At 41.4% G+C, this 18,933-nt stretch overlaps 1 protein-coding gene across 3 annotated transcripts in view; it reads left to right on the plus strand.

Moving 5' to 3' along the window:
* LOC127571610 (POC1 centriolar protein homolog A-like) overlaps window positions 1-9,075 on the plus strand; it is a 103,174-nt gene extending 94,099 nt beyond the window's left edge. For 2 of the 3 annotated variants that reach the window (XM_052018154.1, XM_052018152.1), the window contains one exon: window positions 7,981-8,927. In XM_052018154.1, coding sequence (XP_051874114.1) covers window positions 7,981-8,061 — 81 coding nt within the window. In that variant the 3' untranslated portion in view covers window positions 8,062-8,927. Of the gene's footprint in view, window positions 1-7,980 lie in introns of all 3 variants that reach the window. The other variant, XM_052018151.1, reaches the window with a different exon arrangement.
* Window positions 9,076-18,933: the final 9,858 nt, after the last annotated feature.

Below are 18,933 nucleotides of genomic sequence, written 5' to 3' on the forward strand. Positions count from 1 at the left end.
ATCTCTTAGTTGGGATATCTAAAACCTAGGGTCACACAAAGAAGTTGGCCTTCAGGACAGATGAGAAGACCCAAAGGTAGTGAATTGTTGGAATTCCATATCCAAGAAGGCCGTGTAGATTGAATTGCTGGTTATATTCAAGAGAGGGTTTGACAGATTTTCAGATATTAAGAGAATTAAGGGATATGGGGTTACTGAATAGTGGAGCCGGCTTGTTTGTGGAGCTTTATTTCTTATTCCTGTTCCTACTCCCTGTATTATGTGTTTCATTTGATCGCGTTGGCTCTATCTCTCTAATAATATTTCCTCTCAAAGTGGCACTGGCTTGGAGCTACTTTCAGAAATCACCTCCTTTAATGACTCTTAATGCTCGGAAGATCGCAGCTTACTTTGTTTATTTTATTGATGTGCCACTGAAAATAGAGCTTCTGGCTGCAGTAACACAGTGAACAATCTATTTGGTTTATTTTCCTCATGAAGTTTATTGCAAAATGATGCTAAGTTATATATTGAATTTCTGCCCAGAAAATGAATCAGTGACGGATTTAAAATTAAGAAGAATATGTCAATTGCTTCACACAGTGTATCAGTGAAGTATTCGAACAACGAGTTTGAGGTGCACCTTGCAGAGCCCATTCTGATCTGTTCAATGGAGAACAGAACTTTTTGGAAGTTTTACTTGAGCTGTTGATTCTGTTAATGCCTATTTTCTCATGACAACATTAGAGGGTTTTGGGACACATAGGGCCATAAATACTTGTGAATCAATACACTATGCTATTATAAACAGTTTTAAAAGATGTATATTTTCCATGATAGCATGATGTGTTGGAGCACTGGTCCGGAATGTAGAGTAATGAGACACATGTTTGAGAAAATAAATGTGCTCCCTTACTCAGCTTTACATGTTGAGTTCCCCTGAGTTCTCTGACCATTTGATAGCCCAAGGGTCAGGACAATGCCTTTCCATTTATGCAAATCTTTCCAAACTGTGAAGACATTATGAGAATTATCTTTTCTTCTGTCTTTATTATAATCTTAGTCTTTTAGTCCATAGAGTTTTCCAATTATGTAAATATTTGGGACTGCAACAAGGTGACAGAATTCTTTCTCTATTTAACATTATCATTTTCCCTTCGAGCCAAGTTGAGATCACTTCAGTGTTTACATACTGCTGTACTGTTACTTAAGCTTGTTGTTCTGTTAGCAATAGCACTTGGGCATGTCTAACTCATTACTGTCAACTGCCATCACTTCAGCTTCCTCATGCAAAATCCCATTAGTAATATCCTCTTAATATTATTTTGGAAGGCATGTAATCAATCTTTTAGCTCTTTATAAATTTCTATTGCATTGTACGAACTTATTTCAAGCAAGTTTGGGAAGTTGTTTATTTGTAATGCATAACATAGACTTCTGAAGTATCGTGTATAGGAAATGTTAATTGATTGTCTTGTGGAAAACATTCACAGCTGATCTTGAAGCAAGTTTGCCCATAAAGATATTGCAAACTTGGTAGCATTGATTTAAGTCATGGTCTGACTTCATATGTAAGTGTTCCCTCATGTTAAGCCACAGGAATATCATCATGTTAGCTGAACAGCAGTCACTTTGAAGAATTCTCAAGGACAGCAAACCAGAAAGTGTGAAGCTTTAAATGTTATCTAAACTTCAAATGTTTTCCACAAAGCAAAACAAATATTGATGAATGCACATAAGATTAAGATGGGAGTTGAAATATGATAACCTTTTATTTTATTGAAGGGTCACTTTTTGATAAGGGTATAGAGGTCATTAAACAATAATTATGGTTCATTGTTAAATATTTGCACCTTACTTAACAAAACATTATTATTTTCGGTAAGTTTTTAAGAGTCAGAGTACAGTCATTGATGTTCGAAGTTATTCTCTGATTTCTGTTGATTTCATTGGAAAAGGCTGCAACAGCGCATCTTACAGAGGAGCAGGGATTCAAAGACATCATCGGCAGTATTTCTGCACTTAACAGTGTATGTGCATGCTCTAGTTGCTGTTACATTTCCTCCATAATTATTATGACAAATAGTCTTATTGTCATCTTCATCGAAAATTCTGTACCTTATCCTTTTTTCCTGTCACTTTTTCCCACTGTCTGGCCCCTGTTTCAAAGCTGTTGAGCCCCAGCTGGAATTTAGTATCCAGCAAAAATCATCATTCCATGTTATGAGTCAATTCAGTGATAATCAATAGAGTGATTAACCTTTGACAGTCAACATTCACAACTTGACCTCATCTTGTCTGCATCCAAAATTCGAAAATACAATTCATGCTGTTTATTTCTCTCTCTGGCAAGATATTCTGAAAAAGAAATGAAAGCTGCTGATGCTAGAAAAATAAACAGAAAATGCTGGAAACACTTAGCAAGTCTGGCAGCACCTGTAAAAAGAGAGAGAGAGTTAATGTTTCAGATCGAAGACCCTTCATTAAAAAAAGGAAAGAAAGACAAAAAAAAGCTATAATTAAATTGCAGAGAAGGTGGGGAGGGGGATGGGTAGGATAAAGAGGATGTCTGTGATAGGGTGAGGCCAGGGAGGCTAGAGGCTATAGGAATAAGTTGTAGGAATCCTCTGGTCAAATGCATTAATGGGGCAGTTAGCAGGTGACAGTGCAGACAAAGATGTGTAATGTGTTGCAAATAACAGGGCTATGGATATGTCCAACAGGTCAGGTTGTTTTAATGGAGAGTCGAAAAAATGAGCCAATATCACAGATGGATGACTAACAGCAGAAGTGGCCAATTTTGATGCAGACACTGAAAGCAAATTAACTGAAGCTGGTGAACTTGATATTGAGTCTAAAAGACTGCAATGTGCCCACAGGAGGACGACATGCAGTTCCTTGAGCTTTTGTTGGTCCATCTTATTATTGCCTATATGAATATATAATTCAGAACTGATTTATAAATTGAACCAGCCGCCATCCTTTTATGATTTAGGGTTCAAGTACTGATAGCTTTAACTATTGAGGATACATATTCTTCTGAAGAGTTTTAATAGACTGCAAATTTTGAGAGAGAATGTAGATGTTTTTCATTCACCACCTTGATCTCAGTGTGAAATTTTATTTTCACGTATCAATGCCAGATCATATTTCTGTGATTATGCCCTAGTAATGGGTACTAGTTTTATTTGTGGGTTTGCAAATTAGTTTTTTTTCATCTTACTGATAAAGGACAACTTTCTAAGTTAGAATGCTTACCTTTTATGTTTGTGAAATGGTAATATTAGGCGAATGCACCATTTTCTTATCTAAATTCATTCTTTTCCATTTATTTCTCCTCCTTTCTTTATTTTAGTTTGCTGCTTTTAGGTTAAACACCCTCCTGCTTAGCTAAACTGTGCCAACCGCTACATCTTGCATGCATCTTGCTGTGGACACAGTTTAAAACAAAATGCAAGTTATTTGGGAGTGAGTTTAGATGTATAATGTTAAATTGTCTGGGAAATTTACTGGAAATTGGGTATATTGTTCTTAAAAATGCTTTTAAACATGTTGTCTTGGCACACTTTAACTTGCCATTTCAATATTCCAATAGCAATTATACTTCAAAAGTGGTTTATTGGCAATAATGTGCTCTGTGACCATTATACGTTGCTCTGTTTGAGGAAGCTATATAAAATTAGGGGCGGCATGGTAGCGTAGCGGTTAGCGCAACACTATTACAGCGCCAGCGATCGGAGTTCGATTCCTGTTGCTGTCTGTAAGGAGGTTGTACGTTCTCCCGTGTCTGCGTGGGTTTCCTCCGGGTGCTCTGCTTTCCTACCACATTCTAAAGACGTACGGGTAGGTTAATTTGGGGTTTAAAATGGGCGGCGTGGACTGGTTGGGCCGTAAGGGCCTGTTACCACGCTGTAAGTAAAATTTTTTAAAAAACAGGTCTTCCTATCAAGTGTGGATTGTAAAATATGTGCGATGCATAGCTTGAGTTTGATTTAGATTTTAATGCCCCGGCTAACTATTCTTGTGCATTTATTCACATATCAAAGAAAGAACAAAGTTAAATTATTGAAAGCAATTATTTAATGTGACTTTATTATTACCAGTATTCCTAAGCTTTCAATTTCTTATGAAGCGTTTAATCAATTGGGTGTTATTGTACTTGAAACATTATGGAATAAAGTGTACTAGGTACTGCTCTGAGAAAGTAGAAGCTTCTTGTACTCTGTTCTGTAAATGTCTTTGTCCTGTATGGGCCCCAACCTCAAGGGACTATAAAGGAAACTGCTTTACTGTGATTTGTTTGGTAGTATCTCACGCTACCAGATGTTGGAGGTCATAAATTAAGGAAAGATTAGAGTTATGGTATCTGAGTTGTGGGCAGAAAGAGAGCAGAAATGCTCTTGTCTTTCCAGACTTTGGTTATGTTGGAGGCAGCAATAAGAAAAGGAAGCAGATAGAGGATTTGAACCATTTTCTGTATATGCTATTTAGTCACAGTTGATTTGCATTAAACCATTTTCATTTTGCAACTGATACAAAAATCAAGGGATTGTAACATGAAAATTGTACTCTAATTGAGAGGCCTTAAGAAAAGAACATATAATTTAAATAAGATTGCTCCTGACCTGTAAATATATTGCTGTCTTAAGCATAATCATCCTTTACATGTTTTATATGTAACAGAAAGCAAAACTAGAAGCTCCCAACAAACGAAATAAACCATAGAACCATAGAACAATACAGCACAATACAGGCCCTTCGGCCCACCATGTTATGCTGCCCTTCAAACCACACCTAAGACTATCTGACCCCTTCCTCCCACATATCCCTCTATTTTAAATTCCTCCATATGCTTATCTAACAAGAACTTGACCAACGTATCAGCCTCCACCACCACCCCAGGCAGGGCATTCCATGCACCAACCACTCTCTGGGTGAAAAACCTCCCTCTGACATCTCCCTTGAACTTCCCACCCATGACCTTAAAGCCATGCCCTCTTGTATTGAGCATTGCTGCCCTGGGAAAGAGGCGCTGGCTGTCCACTCTATCTATTCCTCTTAATATTTTGTATACCTCAATCACGTCTCCCCTCATCCTCCTCCTCTCTAATGAGTAAAGCCCTAGCTCCTTTAGTCTCTCCTCGTAATCCATACTCTCTAATCCAGGCAGCATCCTGGTAAATCTCCTCTGCACCCTTTCCAACATCTCCACATCCTTCCTATAATGAGGCGACCAGAATTGGACACAGTACTCTAAGTGTGGTCTAACCAGAGTTTTGTAAGGCTGCATCATTACTTCGCGGCTCTTAAACTCGATCCCACAACTTATGAAAGCTAACATCCCATAAGCTTTCTTAACTACCTTATCCACCTGTGAGGCGACTTTCAGTGATCTGTGGATGTGAACCCCTAGATCCCTCTGCTCCTCCACACTGCCCAGAATCCTGCCATTAACCTTGTACTCTGCCTTGGAGTTTGTCCTTCCAAAGTGTACCACCACACACTTCTCTGGATTGAACTCCATCTGCCACTTGTCAGCCCAGCTCTGCATCCTATCAACATCCCTCTGTAAGCTTTGACAGCCCTCCACACTATTCACAACACCATCGACCTTTGTGTCATCTGCAAACTTGCTAACCCACCCTTCCGCCCCCTCATCTAAGTCATTAATAAATATCACAAAAAGTAGAGGTCCCAGAACTGATCCCTGTGGGACACCACTGGTCACAGCCCTACAATCCGATTGCACTCCCTCCACCACAACCCTCTGCTTTCTACAGGCAAGCCGATTCTGAATCCAAACGGCCAAGCCTCCCTGGATTCCTTGGCCTCTGACCTTCTGAAGAAGCCTACCATGTGGAACCTTATCAAACGCCTTACTAAAATCCATGTAGACCACATCTACTACACTACCCTCATCAATCTTCCTGGTCACCTCCTCAAAGAACCCTATCAGGCTTGTGAGGCAAGATCTTCCCTTCACAAAGCCATGCTGGCTGTCCCTAATTAGTCCATGATTCTATAAATGCTCATAGATCCTATCTCTTAGAATCCTTTCTGACAGCTTACCCACCACAGATGTAAGGCTCACTGGTCTGTAATTCCCTGGACTATCCCTACTGGTGTGCCGCAGGGTTCGGTGTTGGGGCCGCTCCTTTTTACCTTGTACATCAATGATTTGGATGATGGAATAAATGGTTGTGTGGCTAAGTTTGCGGATGACACCAAGATAAGTGGAGGAGTAGGGAGCATAGAGGAAATAGAAAGGATGCAGAGGGACCTAGACAGTTTAGGAGAATGGGCAAGGAAATGGCAGATGAGATTCAATGTTGAGAAATGTGCAGTTGTACACTTTGGAAGCAGAAATAAGCGGGTAGATTATTATCTAGAAGGAGAGAAGATTGAAAGTACGGTAGCACAAAGGGACTTGGGGGTACTCGTACAAGATACCTTAAAAGTTAACCACCAGGTTGGATCGGTGGTTAAGAAAACGAATGCTATGTTGGCATTCATCTCGAGAGGTATAGTGTATAAAAGTAAGGAAGTGTTGATGAGGCTCTACGGGGCACTAGTGAGGCCTCATTTGGAATACTGTGCGCAGTTTTGGGCCCCACATCTTAGGAAGGATCTGCTGACGTTGGAGAGGGTTCAGAGGAGATTTACGAGAATGATTCCGGGAATGAAAGGGCTTACGTATGATGAGCGTTTGTCGGCTCTTGGACTGTACTCACTGGAGTACAGAAGGATGAGAGAGGACCTCATAGCGACATTTAAAATGTTGACAGGAAAGGATAGAGTAAATGTGGCTAGGCTGTTTCCCTTGGTGGGCGAGTCCAGGACCAGAGGGCACAATCTTAGAATTAGAGGGTACAGTTTCAAGACAGAGATGAGGAGAAATTTCTTTACCCAGAGGGTGGTGAAATTGTGGAACTCCTTGCCACGCACAGCAGTGGAGGCCAGATCAGTGGGGGTGTTCAAGGAGGAGATAGACAGATATCTAAATAGTCAGGGTATCAAGGGATATGGGGATAAGGCTGGAAAATGGGATTAGAATAGTTTTTTTTTCCCCACTCCATTTCTTTTTCCCTTTTCCTTGGAGCAGACTCAATGGGCCAAATGGCCTGCTTCTGCTCCCTTGTCTTGTGATCTTATGACCTTTTTTGAATAAGGGGACGACATTGGCCACCCTCCAATCCTCTGGTACCATTCCTATGGACAGTGAGGGCTCAAAGATCCTAGCCAACGGTTCAGCAATCTCCTCCCTCGCCTCAAAGCAGCCTGGGGAATATTCCGTCAGGCCCTGGGGACTTACCTGTCCTAAGATTTTCTAACAACTCCAACACATCCTCTCTCTTCATATCTACATGCTCTAGAACATTACCCTTACCGACACTGTCCTCAGTGTCATCAAGACCCCTCTCCTTGGTGAATACTGAAGAGAATTATTCATTGAGAACCTCACCCACTTCCACAGCTTCCAGGCACATCTTCCCACCTTTGTCTTTAATCGGACCTACCTTTACTCTAGTCATCCTTCTGCTATTCACATACGAGAAAAAAAGCCTTGGGATTCTCCTTAACCCTACTCGCCAAGTGTCCCCTTTTTGCTCTCCTCGGCCCCTCCTTAAGTCCCTTCCTTGCTAATCTATATTCCTCACAAGCCCTATCTGATCCTTGCTGCTTACACCTTATGTATGCTGCCATCTTCTTCCTAACTAGTTGTTCTACCTCTCTTGTCACCCATGGTTCCTTCACCCTGCCATTCCTTCTCTGCCTCACTGGGACAAATTTATCCCTAACATCCTGCAAGAGATCCCTGAACATCGACCATATCTCCATAGTACATTTCCCTTCAAAAATGTCATCCCAATTTACACTCTCAATTTTTCGCCTTATAGCCTAATAATTTGCCTTTCCCCAATTAAATATAGCAGCCTTTTTGTGATTCATGTCCCTTTACCTCAAATAAACAATACTTTTTCTTTTAATTTTATTCTTCAGACAGTGACGATCCTTGAACAGCGACTTACATTGACAGAAGACAAACTACGTGAATGTCTTGACAATCAGCAAAAGCCATGATTAAAGTCAGGTGATTGAAAACAGATGAAAATGGAATTGACAGACTTAAGCCCCTGTGTATAATATGTATAAATCCAGCAATCACCAATCCAAGTTTTGTAAAATAGTTAATCCTTTTCTAATATTGCTCATTGACAAATACAATGAAATTTTAAGTTGTGATCTATACATATATAGCTTTTGTACTTTTGTTATTATGCCCTCTCCATGATGCAATATTTCTTATAAAACAGTAAATAGTTTTGTTTCACTTCAAAATGGTCCCATATATATTCAAATACCATACATTCAAATAAAATTATTTGAGGAAGTTAATGGTTTAAATGTGTTCTTTCCCTCGAACACAACTTAATTGAGTTGTTTCATTTGGATATAAAATGTACAGGTGCTTCACAGGCAAGCTTTATTTTGAAGAGCAACTTTATACCAAGTTGGGAATTTTGCTAGACTATTTTGGTTTTTGCAATTGTACCACAGCATCAGTTGGAAACAAAAAATGTTTCTTGGTGAATTGAAGCATAATATAATTTTAAAAAAACAAGAGTTTCAGTATACTAAATAAATTAAATCTGGAACAAAAGTCTTGGAGTAAAAATTGCAATTCTCAGTTGCAGTTATGCATTTCTTTGTATACATATCTTAACATATGACAAATATACGACAACTTTATTTTTCACATGAAGTCAGCAGTAATTTATAATTGCAATATAGTTAACATATAAATGTAGTTTCTGAGCTGTGTTCTATTTAAATGATGAGAAGAGTGAGATTTATATTACTTTATTTAAAATATTACCTTTGTTTGCACTGCCTGTTCTTGCACCTGACTTCATATTATAATGTTTTGTCATAGATTTTGTGTTGATTTTTCTATCATTAGAAGTCCTTATAGCCACATTGAAAAACGTGGTTGTGCAAAATGATAATTGGTTGTGAAATTGCTTTTTCAATTATTTTTTCATTTTTTCTCTTCAATGATTGAAGCTTCAAATATCCTAAATAAAGGGTACATTTAAAAGATGTATGAATTTAAGAAGTTATATATTTTAGATAGAATAAGATTAAATTCGAGTCAGGAGTTGGAGCGAGATTTGGAGGGGACCTTTGAAAAGAGGTGAGTCTCTGTGCCTGTGCTTGTGAATTTCACCTTGCAGAGTCGGGAGTTGGAGCGAGATTTGGAGCAGGACCTTTGAAAAAAGGTGAGTCTCTGTGCGTGTGCTTGTGAGTTTCACCTTCCAAGGATCTGAACGAGGCACATTTGCACATTGTTACCAGTTGATTGGCTAATAACAGCAGCAAATGAAAGGAAGGAAAGTATAAGTGGAACGGCCATTGTTTGAGTGGGCCAGTGTTAGAGTGGGGGGATTGAGGCTTTGGCTCAAGAGGCTTCAGCGAGAAGAGGCGAAATCTCTGGTAAGTTTCTTCTTTCTTGCTTTCGTATTTCCTTTAGTGCCAGGTCAAAGTAGTTAGAATGGCTCCAGGGTCAGTGGTGTGTTTCAGCTTGTGAGACGTGGGAGTTCTGGCCCTGATAACTACATCTGCACAAGGTGCATCCAGCTGCAGCTCCTTGCAGACCGTGTTAGGGAACTGAAGCTGCACCTGGATGACCTTCGGCTCCTGCGGGATAACGAGGTGTTCATAGATAAGAGCTACAGGGAGGCAGTCACTGCTAAGCTGCAGGAGGCAGGTAGCTGGGTGGCTGTCAGGAGAAGGATGGAGAATAGGCAGGTAGTACAGAGTACACCTGTGGCCGTTCCCCTCAACAACAGGTATACCGCTTTGGATACTGTTGGGGGGGGAAGCCGCAGTGACCAGGTCTCTGGCACTGAGCCTGGTCGTGTGGCGCAGGAGGGAAGGGGGGGCGGGGAAGGAGAGAGCAGTAGTGATAGGGGATTCCCTAATTAAGGGGGGCAAACAGGAGATTCTGTGGATGTGAAAGAGATTCCTGAATGGTATGTTGTCTCCCGGGTGCCAGGGTCAGGGACGTCTCAGATCGGGTCCACAACATTCTGAAGGGGGAGGGTGAACAGCCAGAGGTTGTGGTACATGTTGGTACCAATGACATAGGTAGAAAAAGAGATGAGGTCCTGAAGAGGGAATATAGGGAGCTAGGTAGGGAGCTGAAAAGCAGGACCTCAAGGGTAGTAATCTCTGGATTGCTGCCTGTGCCACACGCCATTGAGGGTAAGAATAGGATGATTTGGCAGATGAATGATTGGCTGAGGAGTTGGTGTGGGGGCAGGGTTTCAGATTTTGTTGATCATTGGTATCTCTTCTGGGGAAGATATGACCTGTACAAAAGGGACGGGTTACACCTGAACTGGAGGGGGACCGATATTCTTACAGGCAAGTTTGCTAGAACTGTTGGGGAGGTTTTAAACTTGTTTGGCAGGGGGATGGCAACCAGAGTGATAGGTCAGAGGTTGGTGCATTTAATGTACAAGTAGATGCAGAGTGTAGAAAGACTCTGAGGAAGGATAGGTTTTTGAAAGAGCAAAACTGCAGTCAGTTGGATGGGCTGAAGTGTGTCAACTTTAATGCGAGAAGTATCAGGAACAAGGGTGATGAACGTAGAGCATGGGTACATATATGGAACGATGACGTGGTGGCCATTACAGAGACGAAGCTGTCGTAAGGGCAAGAATGACTGCTGGATATTCTGGTGTTTAGATGTTTCAAAAGCGACAGAGATGGAAGTAACAGAGGTGGGGGAGTGGCTTTGCTGATCAGGGACAGTGTCACAGCTGTAGAAAGGGAGGACATCCTGAAGGGATCATCTACCGAGTCAGTGTGGGTGGAAGTCAGAAACAGGAAGGAAGCGATCACTCCACAGACCCCCCAATAGCAGCAGAGACACTGAGGAGCAGATCGAGAGGCAGATTTTGGAGAGGTGCAAAAGTAACAGGGTTGTTGTCATGGGTGATTTCAACTTCCCTAATATTGATTGGCACCTCCTTAGTATAAAGGGGATAGATGGGGCGGAGTTTATTAGGTGTGTCCAGGAAGGATTCCTGACACAGAATGTGAACAGGCCAACTAAAGGAGAGGCCACTCTGGAACTGGGACTAGGCATTGAGCCTGATCAGGTTTCAGAGCTCTTGGTGGGAGAGCATTTTGGACATAGTGACCAAAACTCCTTGACCTTTACCATGGCCTTGGAGAGGGATAGGAGCAGACGATACGGGAAAGTATTTAATTGGGGGAGGGGGAATTATGATGCTATCAGGCAGGAACTTGGGAGCGCAAATTGGGAACAAATGTTGTTGGGGAAGTGCACAGCGGAAATGTGGAGATTGTTTAAGGAATACCTGCATGGGGTTCTGGATAGGTTTGTCCAATTGAGGAAGGGTAAGGATGGTAGAATGAAGGAACCATGGTTGACAAGAGACGTAGAATATCTTGTCAAGAGGAGGAAAGAAGCTTACCTAAGGTTTATAAAGCATAGATCAGACAGGGCTCTGGAGAGTTACAAGGCAGCCAGGAGGGAACTTAAGAATGGACTTAGGAGAGCTAGGAGGGGGCATGAGAAGGCCTTGGCGAGTAGGATTAAGGAAAACCCAAAGGCATTCTACACATATGTGAAAAATAGGAGGATGACTAGAGTGAGGGTAGGACCGATCAGGGATAAAAGAGGAAATATGTGTCTGGAGTCGGAAGAGGTAGGGAAGGTCCTTAATGGATTCTTTGCTTCAGTATTCACCAGTGAGAGAGACCTTAACATTTGTGAGGATGGCGTACGACAGGCTGATATGCCAGGGCATGTTGACGTGAGGAAAGAGGATGTGCTGGAACTTTTGAAAAACATTAGGATAGATAAGTTACCGGGGCCGGACGGGATATATCCAAGGTTATTATGGGAAGTGAGGGAAGAGATTGCTGCACCTTTGGCGATGATCCTTACGTCCTCACTGGCCACAGGAGTAGGGCCAGATGATTAGAGGGTGACAAATGTTGTTCCTTTGTTTAAGAAAGGGAGTAGGGATAACCCTGGGAATTACAGCCCAGTGATTCTTACTTCAGTGGTGGGCAAATTACTGGAGAAGATTCTTAGAGACAGGATTTATGGGTGTTCGGAGAAGCATAGGCTGATTAGGGACAGTCAGCATGGCTTTGTGAGGGCAGGTTGTGCCTTATGAGCCTGATTGAATTCTTTGAGGATATGACAAAGCACATTGATGAAGGTAGAGCAGTGAATGTGGTGTACATGGATTTTAGTAAGGTGTTTGATAAGGTTCCTCATGGAAGGCTCATTCAGAAAGTCAGGAGGCATGGGATCCAGGGAAATTTGGCTGTGTGGATTCAGAATTGGCTCACTCATAGAGGACAGAGGGTGGTGGTAGATGAAGCATATTCTGCTTGGAGGTCAGTGACCAGTGGTTTTCCGCAGGGATCTGTCCTGGGTCCCCCGCTCTTTGTGATTTTTATAAATGACTTGGATGAGGATGTGGAAGGGTGGGTTGGTAAGTTTGCTGATGATGCAAAGGTTGGTGGTGGTGTGGATAGTGTAGAAGTTTGTCGAGGGTTACAACGTGACATTGATAGAATGCAAAGCTGGGCTGAGAAGTGGTAGATGGAGTTCAATCCGGAAAAATGTGAAGTGATACATTTCGGGAGATTGAATGTGAAGGCAGAATACAAGGTTAATGGCAGGATTCTTAGCAGTGTGGAGGAACAGAGGGATCTTGTGGTCCACGTACCTAGATCCCTCAAGGTTGCTGCGCAGGTTGATAGGGTTGTTAAGAAGGCATATGGTGTGTTGGCCTTCATTAGTTGGAATATTGAGTTCAAGAGCAGCAAGGTAATGTTGCAGCTCTATAGAATTCTGGTTAGACCGCACTTAGAGTATTATGTTCAGTTCTGGTTGCCTCATTATAGGGAGGATGTGGAAGCTTTAGAGAGGGTGCAGGGGAAATTTACCAGGATGCTGCCTGGATTGGAGAGCATGTCTTATGAGGATAGGTTAAGTGAGCTAGGGCTTTTTTTTTCTTTGGAGAGAAGGAGGATGAGAAGTAACTTGATAGAAGTGTACAAGATGATAAGAGGCATAGAGCAAGGAAACAGTCAGAGACTTTTTCCCAAGGTGAAAATGGCTAACAGGAGGGGACATAACTTTAAGGTGATTGGAGGAAGGTATAAGGGGGATGTCAGGGGTAAGTTTTTTACACAGAGTAGGGGGTGCATGGAACACACTGCCGGCAGAGGTTGTGGAGCAGATACATTAGGGACATTTAAGAGACTCTTAGATAGGCACGTGAATGATAGAGAAATGGAGGGCTATGTGAGAGGGAAGGGTTAAATAGACCTTAGAGCAGGATAAAATGTCGGCACGACATCGTGGGCCGAAGGGCCTGTACTGTGCTTTAATGTTCTCTGATTAAATTTATCCATTGAATTGTGTTTCTTTTAATGCCTGCACTTATATTTTACTTAAACCCTTTAATCTTTCCCAAATTGATTGTGATATTTTGCATGGAACTGCAATGTTGAATTTGAATTACAAATCTGAGCTTGCAACAAAATTCCTAGGCTATATCAATGTGATTCAGACATCTTTCACCTATCAGGAATAGTCAGCATGGCTTTGTCAAGGGCAGGTCCTGCTTTACGAGCCTGATTGTGTTTAGTGAGGATGTGACTAAACACATCGATGAAGAGAGAACAGTAGATGTAGTGTATATGGATTTCAGCAAAGCATTTGATAAGGTACCCCGTGCAGGGCTTATTGAGAAAGTAAGGAGGCATGGGATCCAAGGGGGCATTGCAGTGTGGATCCAGAACTGGCTGGCCCACAGAAGGCAAAGAGTGGTTGTTGAAGGGTTGTATTCTGCGTGGAGGTCGGTGACCAGTGGTGTACCTCAGGGATCTGTACTCGGACCCTTGCTCTTTGTGATTTTCATAAACGACCTGGATGAGGAAGTGGAAGGGTGAGTTAGTAAGTTTACGGATGACACGAAGGTTGGGGGTGTTGTGTATAGTTTGGAGGGCTGTCAGAGGTTACAGAGGGACATAGATAGGATGCAAAGTTGGGCTGAGAAGCGGCAGACGCAGTTCAACCCAGCTAAGTGTGAAGTGGTTCATTTTGGTAGGTCAAATATGATGGCAGAATATAGTCTTAATGGTAGGACTCTTGGCAGTGTGGAGGATCAGAGGGATCTTGGGGTCCGAGTCCATAGGATGCTCAAAGCGGCTGTGCAGGTTGACTCTGTGGTCAAGAAGGCATATGGTGTATTGTCCTTCATCAATCGGGAAATTGAATTTAGTAGCCGAGAGGTATTGTTGCAGCTATATAGGTCCCTGGTCAGACCCCACTTGGAGTACTCTGCTCAGTTCTGGTCGCCTCATTTCAGGAAGGATGTGGAAGCCATAGAAAGGGTGCAGAGGAGACTTACTAGGATGCTGCCTGGAATGCGGAGCATGCCTTATGAAAGCAGGTTGAGGGAACTTGGCCTTTTCTCCTTGGAGCGACGGAGGATGAGGGGGGACCTGATAGAGGTATATAAGATGATGAGAGGTATTGATAGGGTAGATAGTCAGAGGCTTTTCCCCAGGACTGAAATGGTGGCCACAAGAGGACATAGGTTTAAGGTGCTGGGGAGTAGATATAGAGGAGATGTCAGGGGTAAGTTTTTTTACTCGGAGAGTGGTGAGTGCGTGGAATGGGCTGCCGGCAACAGTGGTGGAGGCAGATACGATAGGGTCTTTCAAGAGACTGTTAGATAGGTACATGGAGCTGAGAAAAATAGAGGGCTATGGGTAAGCCTAGTAATTTCTAGGGTAGGGGCATGTTCGGCACAGCTTTGTGGGCCAAAGGGCCTGAATTGTGCTGTAGTTTTTCTATGTTCTATCTTTACTAATGTCTTTTTTTTTCTTGTGCTTCAAGGAATTTCCATTCAAATGTTTTCCAATTAGAAGAAAAATGGGAGGATAAATATGTAAATATTTCTTCAGGTGAGAAGTCTTTGTAGGGTAAAAAGAGAATACTGATTATGTTGCAGTCATAGATTTTACCTTGTATTCCACAATCTTAAGAAATCTGTCCTCCTCCTGCTGTAGATTGTAGATATATATATTCAAGTAGCTTTTAATTCATGCAACTTTGAAGCAGAAAAGCTTCTTGTCCGGTTAAAAAGAAAGCATAGATTTTCCAGAAGTTAACAGCTGTCAGAATCACAGATGGTGTTTTGACTTATCTCAACATTTTTATACAATTGAATTTGAAAGTTCTAATTATTTCACCTGTGTTGTTAATAATTACTAAACAGAATTTTCGCATCGTTTATAGCTTAGCAGGAATGGCCAAGATGTACAGACATGGATACATATCCAGGAATCAATCACAGATCTCTGAATCAAATGTTGACAAAGATATTTTGTAAAGTTTCAAATCAGTACTCCAGAACTTGAGATGCTTAATGTTTTTATGGCCATTCTATATTTGCTCCCTTATTCTTTACATTGAATCGTAGTACTGTCAAACACTAGGAGTCCAACTGCAATTGTACCAAATCTCGTAACTATTTCTAAGTGCCTCCAAACCTCTGGATTATCCCTCAGCCTACCAAAGTACAGGATTGTAACCAAAATACAGCTGTTCATCCCTTCAGTACTGCTAAAGCATTTGTAATGTACAGTACCTTTAACTGATGCATTTTTCATAGCAACTTGTTATGTATTCTAATGCTTAAAATAGCAAGGGTTTTAAGGCCATATATGTTTCATACTCATGATTAATGAACAAAGTTGAGAAATGCAATTCTCACTGACCCATTATTTTAAAAATGGCTTTAATGTTATCTCCTATATTCCAAAGATTGGCAATGTGAAGAGGAAGAGAGGGAAGTGGAGAGGCAGGCAAGAGGAACATTTGAAGAAGTAATGACAGAAGAAGTTCTGCTAAACATAGCATACTGACTAGGGCAGTTATAACCACAGGTTAAGAGACATCCATCATGTCTGTATCATCATCACACCACCAACCACATCTCAGTTTTCTTCCCATTCCCCATCTCACACACTTGCTTAGAAGTGGCAAGAAAACAGGGAAATTCCTCTCCGATTTATAGGAATCAAACAAGCCTCAAGAGTACCCTACTAAACATGCACCACTGGCTTCTGTAATGCAAGATGTCATGCACTGGCAGGAACAAATGCAGTCCTGTTTTAAAGACTTGCAATAGAGTCATAGAGTTGTACAGCCCAGAAATGGGCCCTTTGACCCAACCTTCCGTGCCAACCTTGATGTCTATCCAATCCCATTTGCCTATATTAGGCCCACGTCGTATCTGTCCAAGTGCCTTTTAAACTGTAATTGTATCTGATTCTACCACTTTGTCTGGCAGTTCATTCCGGATAACCACCACCCTGTGTTAAGAAAAACCTATCCCTCAAGTCTCCTTTAAATTGTTCCCCTCTCACCTTGAACCAATGCTCTCTGATTTAGACCCAACCGTGGGAAAAAGACTGATTAACTATGCCCCTCATCATCTATGAACTTCTATAAGGTCACTCTTCAGCCTCCTAAACTCCAGTGTGAACACATTCAGCCTATCCAATCTCTCCTTGTAGCCAAAGCCCAATGAATCTATACTTAACCTAGTTCAGTAGTGGTTCCCTGCAAAAGGTGGTTCTTCCTACCACCCAATTCAGTTTGAAACTCTTAACACTTATATTGCCATTTCTCTAATCTCTAACTCAGATAATCATTTACGTGTACAAAATCTAACACCTTCATTATTTACATACTTGTGTCCTAATTCTCAATCTTTGCATTTTTCCAAAGTAAAAACCACCAGCTTCTCAGCCTGTTGTGACTCAGGACTGTTGAACTAGATATCACTCAAATATCTAAACCCTTTCCAGAATCCGGATAACCCTCAAGTAAGAGAATACCAGAACTGGAACATACAGCCTGATTAATGCCTATGACTAAAAGGGAATTGTCCTTCTAATTTCACATTTAATTAGCTTGCAACATTACCTTGATTTTAGTAAGGCCTTTGACAAGGTCCCGCATGGCAGGCTGATCTGGAAGGTTAGGTCACATGGGATTCAGGAGGAGCTAGTGAGGGGGATTCAGAATTGACTCGATGATAGGAAGCAGAGGGTGACAGTTGAAGGTCAATTCTCCAACTGGAGGCCTGTGACTAGTGGGGTGCCCCAGGGTCAGTGTTGGGACCTCTATTATTCATTATTTATGTAAATGAATTGGATATGAATGTACATGGCACGATTAGCAAATTTGCTGATGATACTAAATTAGGGGGGTCTTGTTATTAGTGAATCAGGTTACAATGAATTGAAAAGAAATCTTGATCAGTTAGGGAGATGGGCTGAGGAATGGTAAATGGATTTCAACTGAGATAAGTGTGAGGTGATGCATTTTGGACAGTCAAACTAGGGTAGGACTTGTACAGTGAATGGCAAGGCACTGACAAGTGTTGTGAAACAGAGGAATCTGGGAGTACTAGTGCACAATCCGCTGAAAGTGGCCACGCAAGTAGACAGGGTGGTGAAGAATGCATTTAGCATGCTGGCTTTCAGTCAGGGCATCATGTTCAGGAATAGGAACATCATGTTGCAGTTATACAAGTCATTGGTGAGGCTGCATTTGGAGTATTGTGTACAGTTTTGGTCACCCTGTTATAGGAAAGACATTGTGAAGCTTGAGAGGTTGCAGAAGAAATTTACAAGGATGCTCTCTGGACTGGAGGGCCTGAGTTATAGGGAGAGGTGGATCTTTATTCCTTGGTGTGTGGGAGAATGAGGGGTGACCTCGCAGAAGTTCATAAAATCATGAGGGGTATGGATAAGGTGGATGGTCATAGTCTTTTCCCCAGGGTTGGGGAGTCCAAAACTAGAGGGCATAGATACAAGATAAGAGGGGAGAGATTTAAAAGAGACCTGAGAGGTAACTTCTTTACACAGTTGGGCCAAAGGGCCTGTTTCTGTGCTGTATGACTCTAATTAACCTAACTACACATTGCAATCATTCAGCTTTGTGATAGCCTCATTAAACTACTCATTGATTTTTAATGATTCATGAATTACAATAGTCAGGTCTGCTTTCCTTTTAGTACTATGAACGCGAAACATGGTAGGGTGTGAACTTTTTCACAAGTATCATGCTGTGCTTAGCTATATTGAAAGATATCTGTCCTTATGGTCCATTCCTGTTCCTTTGAAATCTACTAGTGAACTTGTTTGTACAAACTCCTAATTTCTTTAAATATACAATAACAACAACTTCCTTTTCACAAGGTGCCTTTAATGTAATGTAAATATGCCAAGGCATTTCACAGTTCGGTTATCCAGCAAAAAAAAATCTTCATATTAACCACAACCACAACTGCAGATTATTCTTTCTGTCATTTTATCCAATTGTTATTAAAGATGAACAGCCTAAGCCCCATTATTAAACCACGTAAGATTCTATATGTGGCCAGCTCCTGCACAGTTACTGTTAATAATTACTCCATATCTACAAAGGTGCACATAGTTCTCTATCCAACCTAAGATCTGGATACCAAAGCATAACCTTACTTAGCTATTTTACATTGTACTGCAATGCTAGGATTAGGTGATGCAAGTTGTGGCTTCAATGAAGTTCTCTGTAGCAGTTAGTTTCATGTACTAAACAAAATTCAGTAAATTTTCACCACCCTTTAAACTCTTCAGCTGACAGGTATATTCTAAAATTAATTCTACACAAACTATTTTACATATGTAGTCTTGTGTTTGTAAAACCTGCTGCCATGTGTTTACTTTCTATTCTGTTTTTCCACATATATTGGTATATATTTGGCCTGCTCCATGCTGATTTTTCAAAAATGGGTCGGAGATTAAAAATTGTGTACATAGTTAAATCAAATCACT

Source organism: Pristis pectinata, chromosome 6 (assembly GCF_009764475.1).
Source record: "Pristis pectinata isolate sPriPec2 chromosome 6, sPriPec2.1.pri, whole genome shotgun sequence".
Lineage (NCBI taxonomy): Eukaryota > Metazoa > Chordata > Chondrichthyes > Rhinopristiformes > Pristidae > Pristis > Pristis pectinata.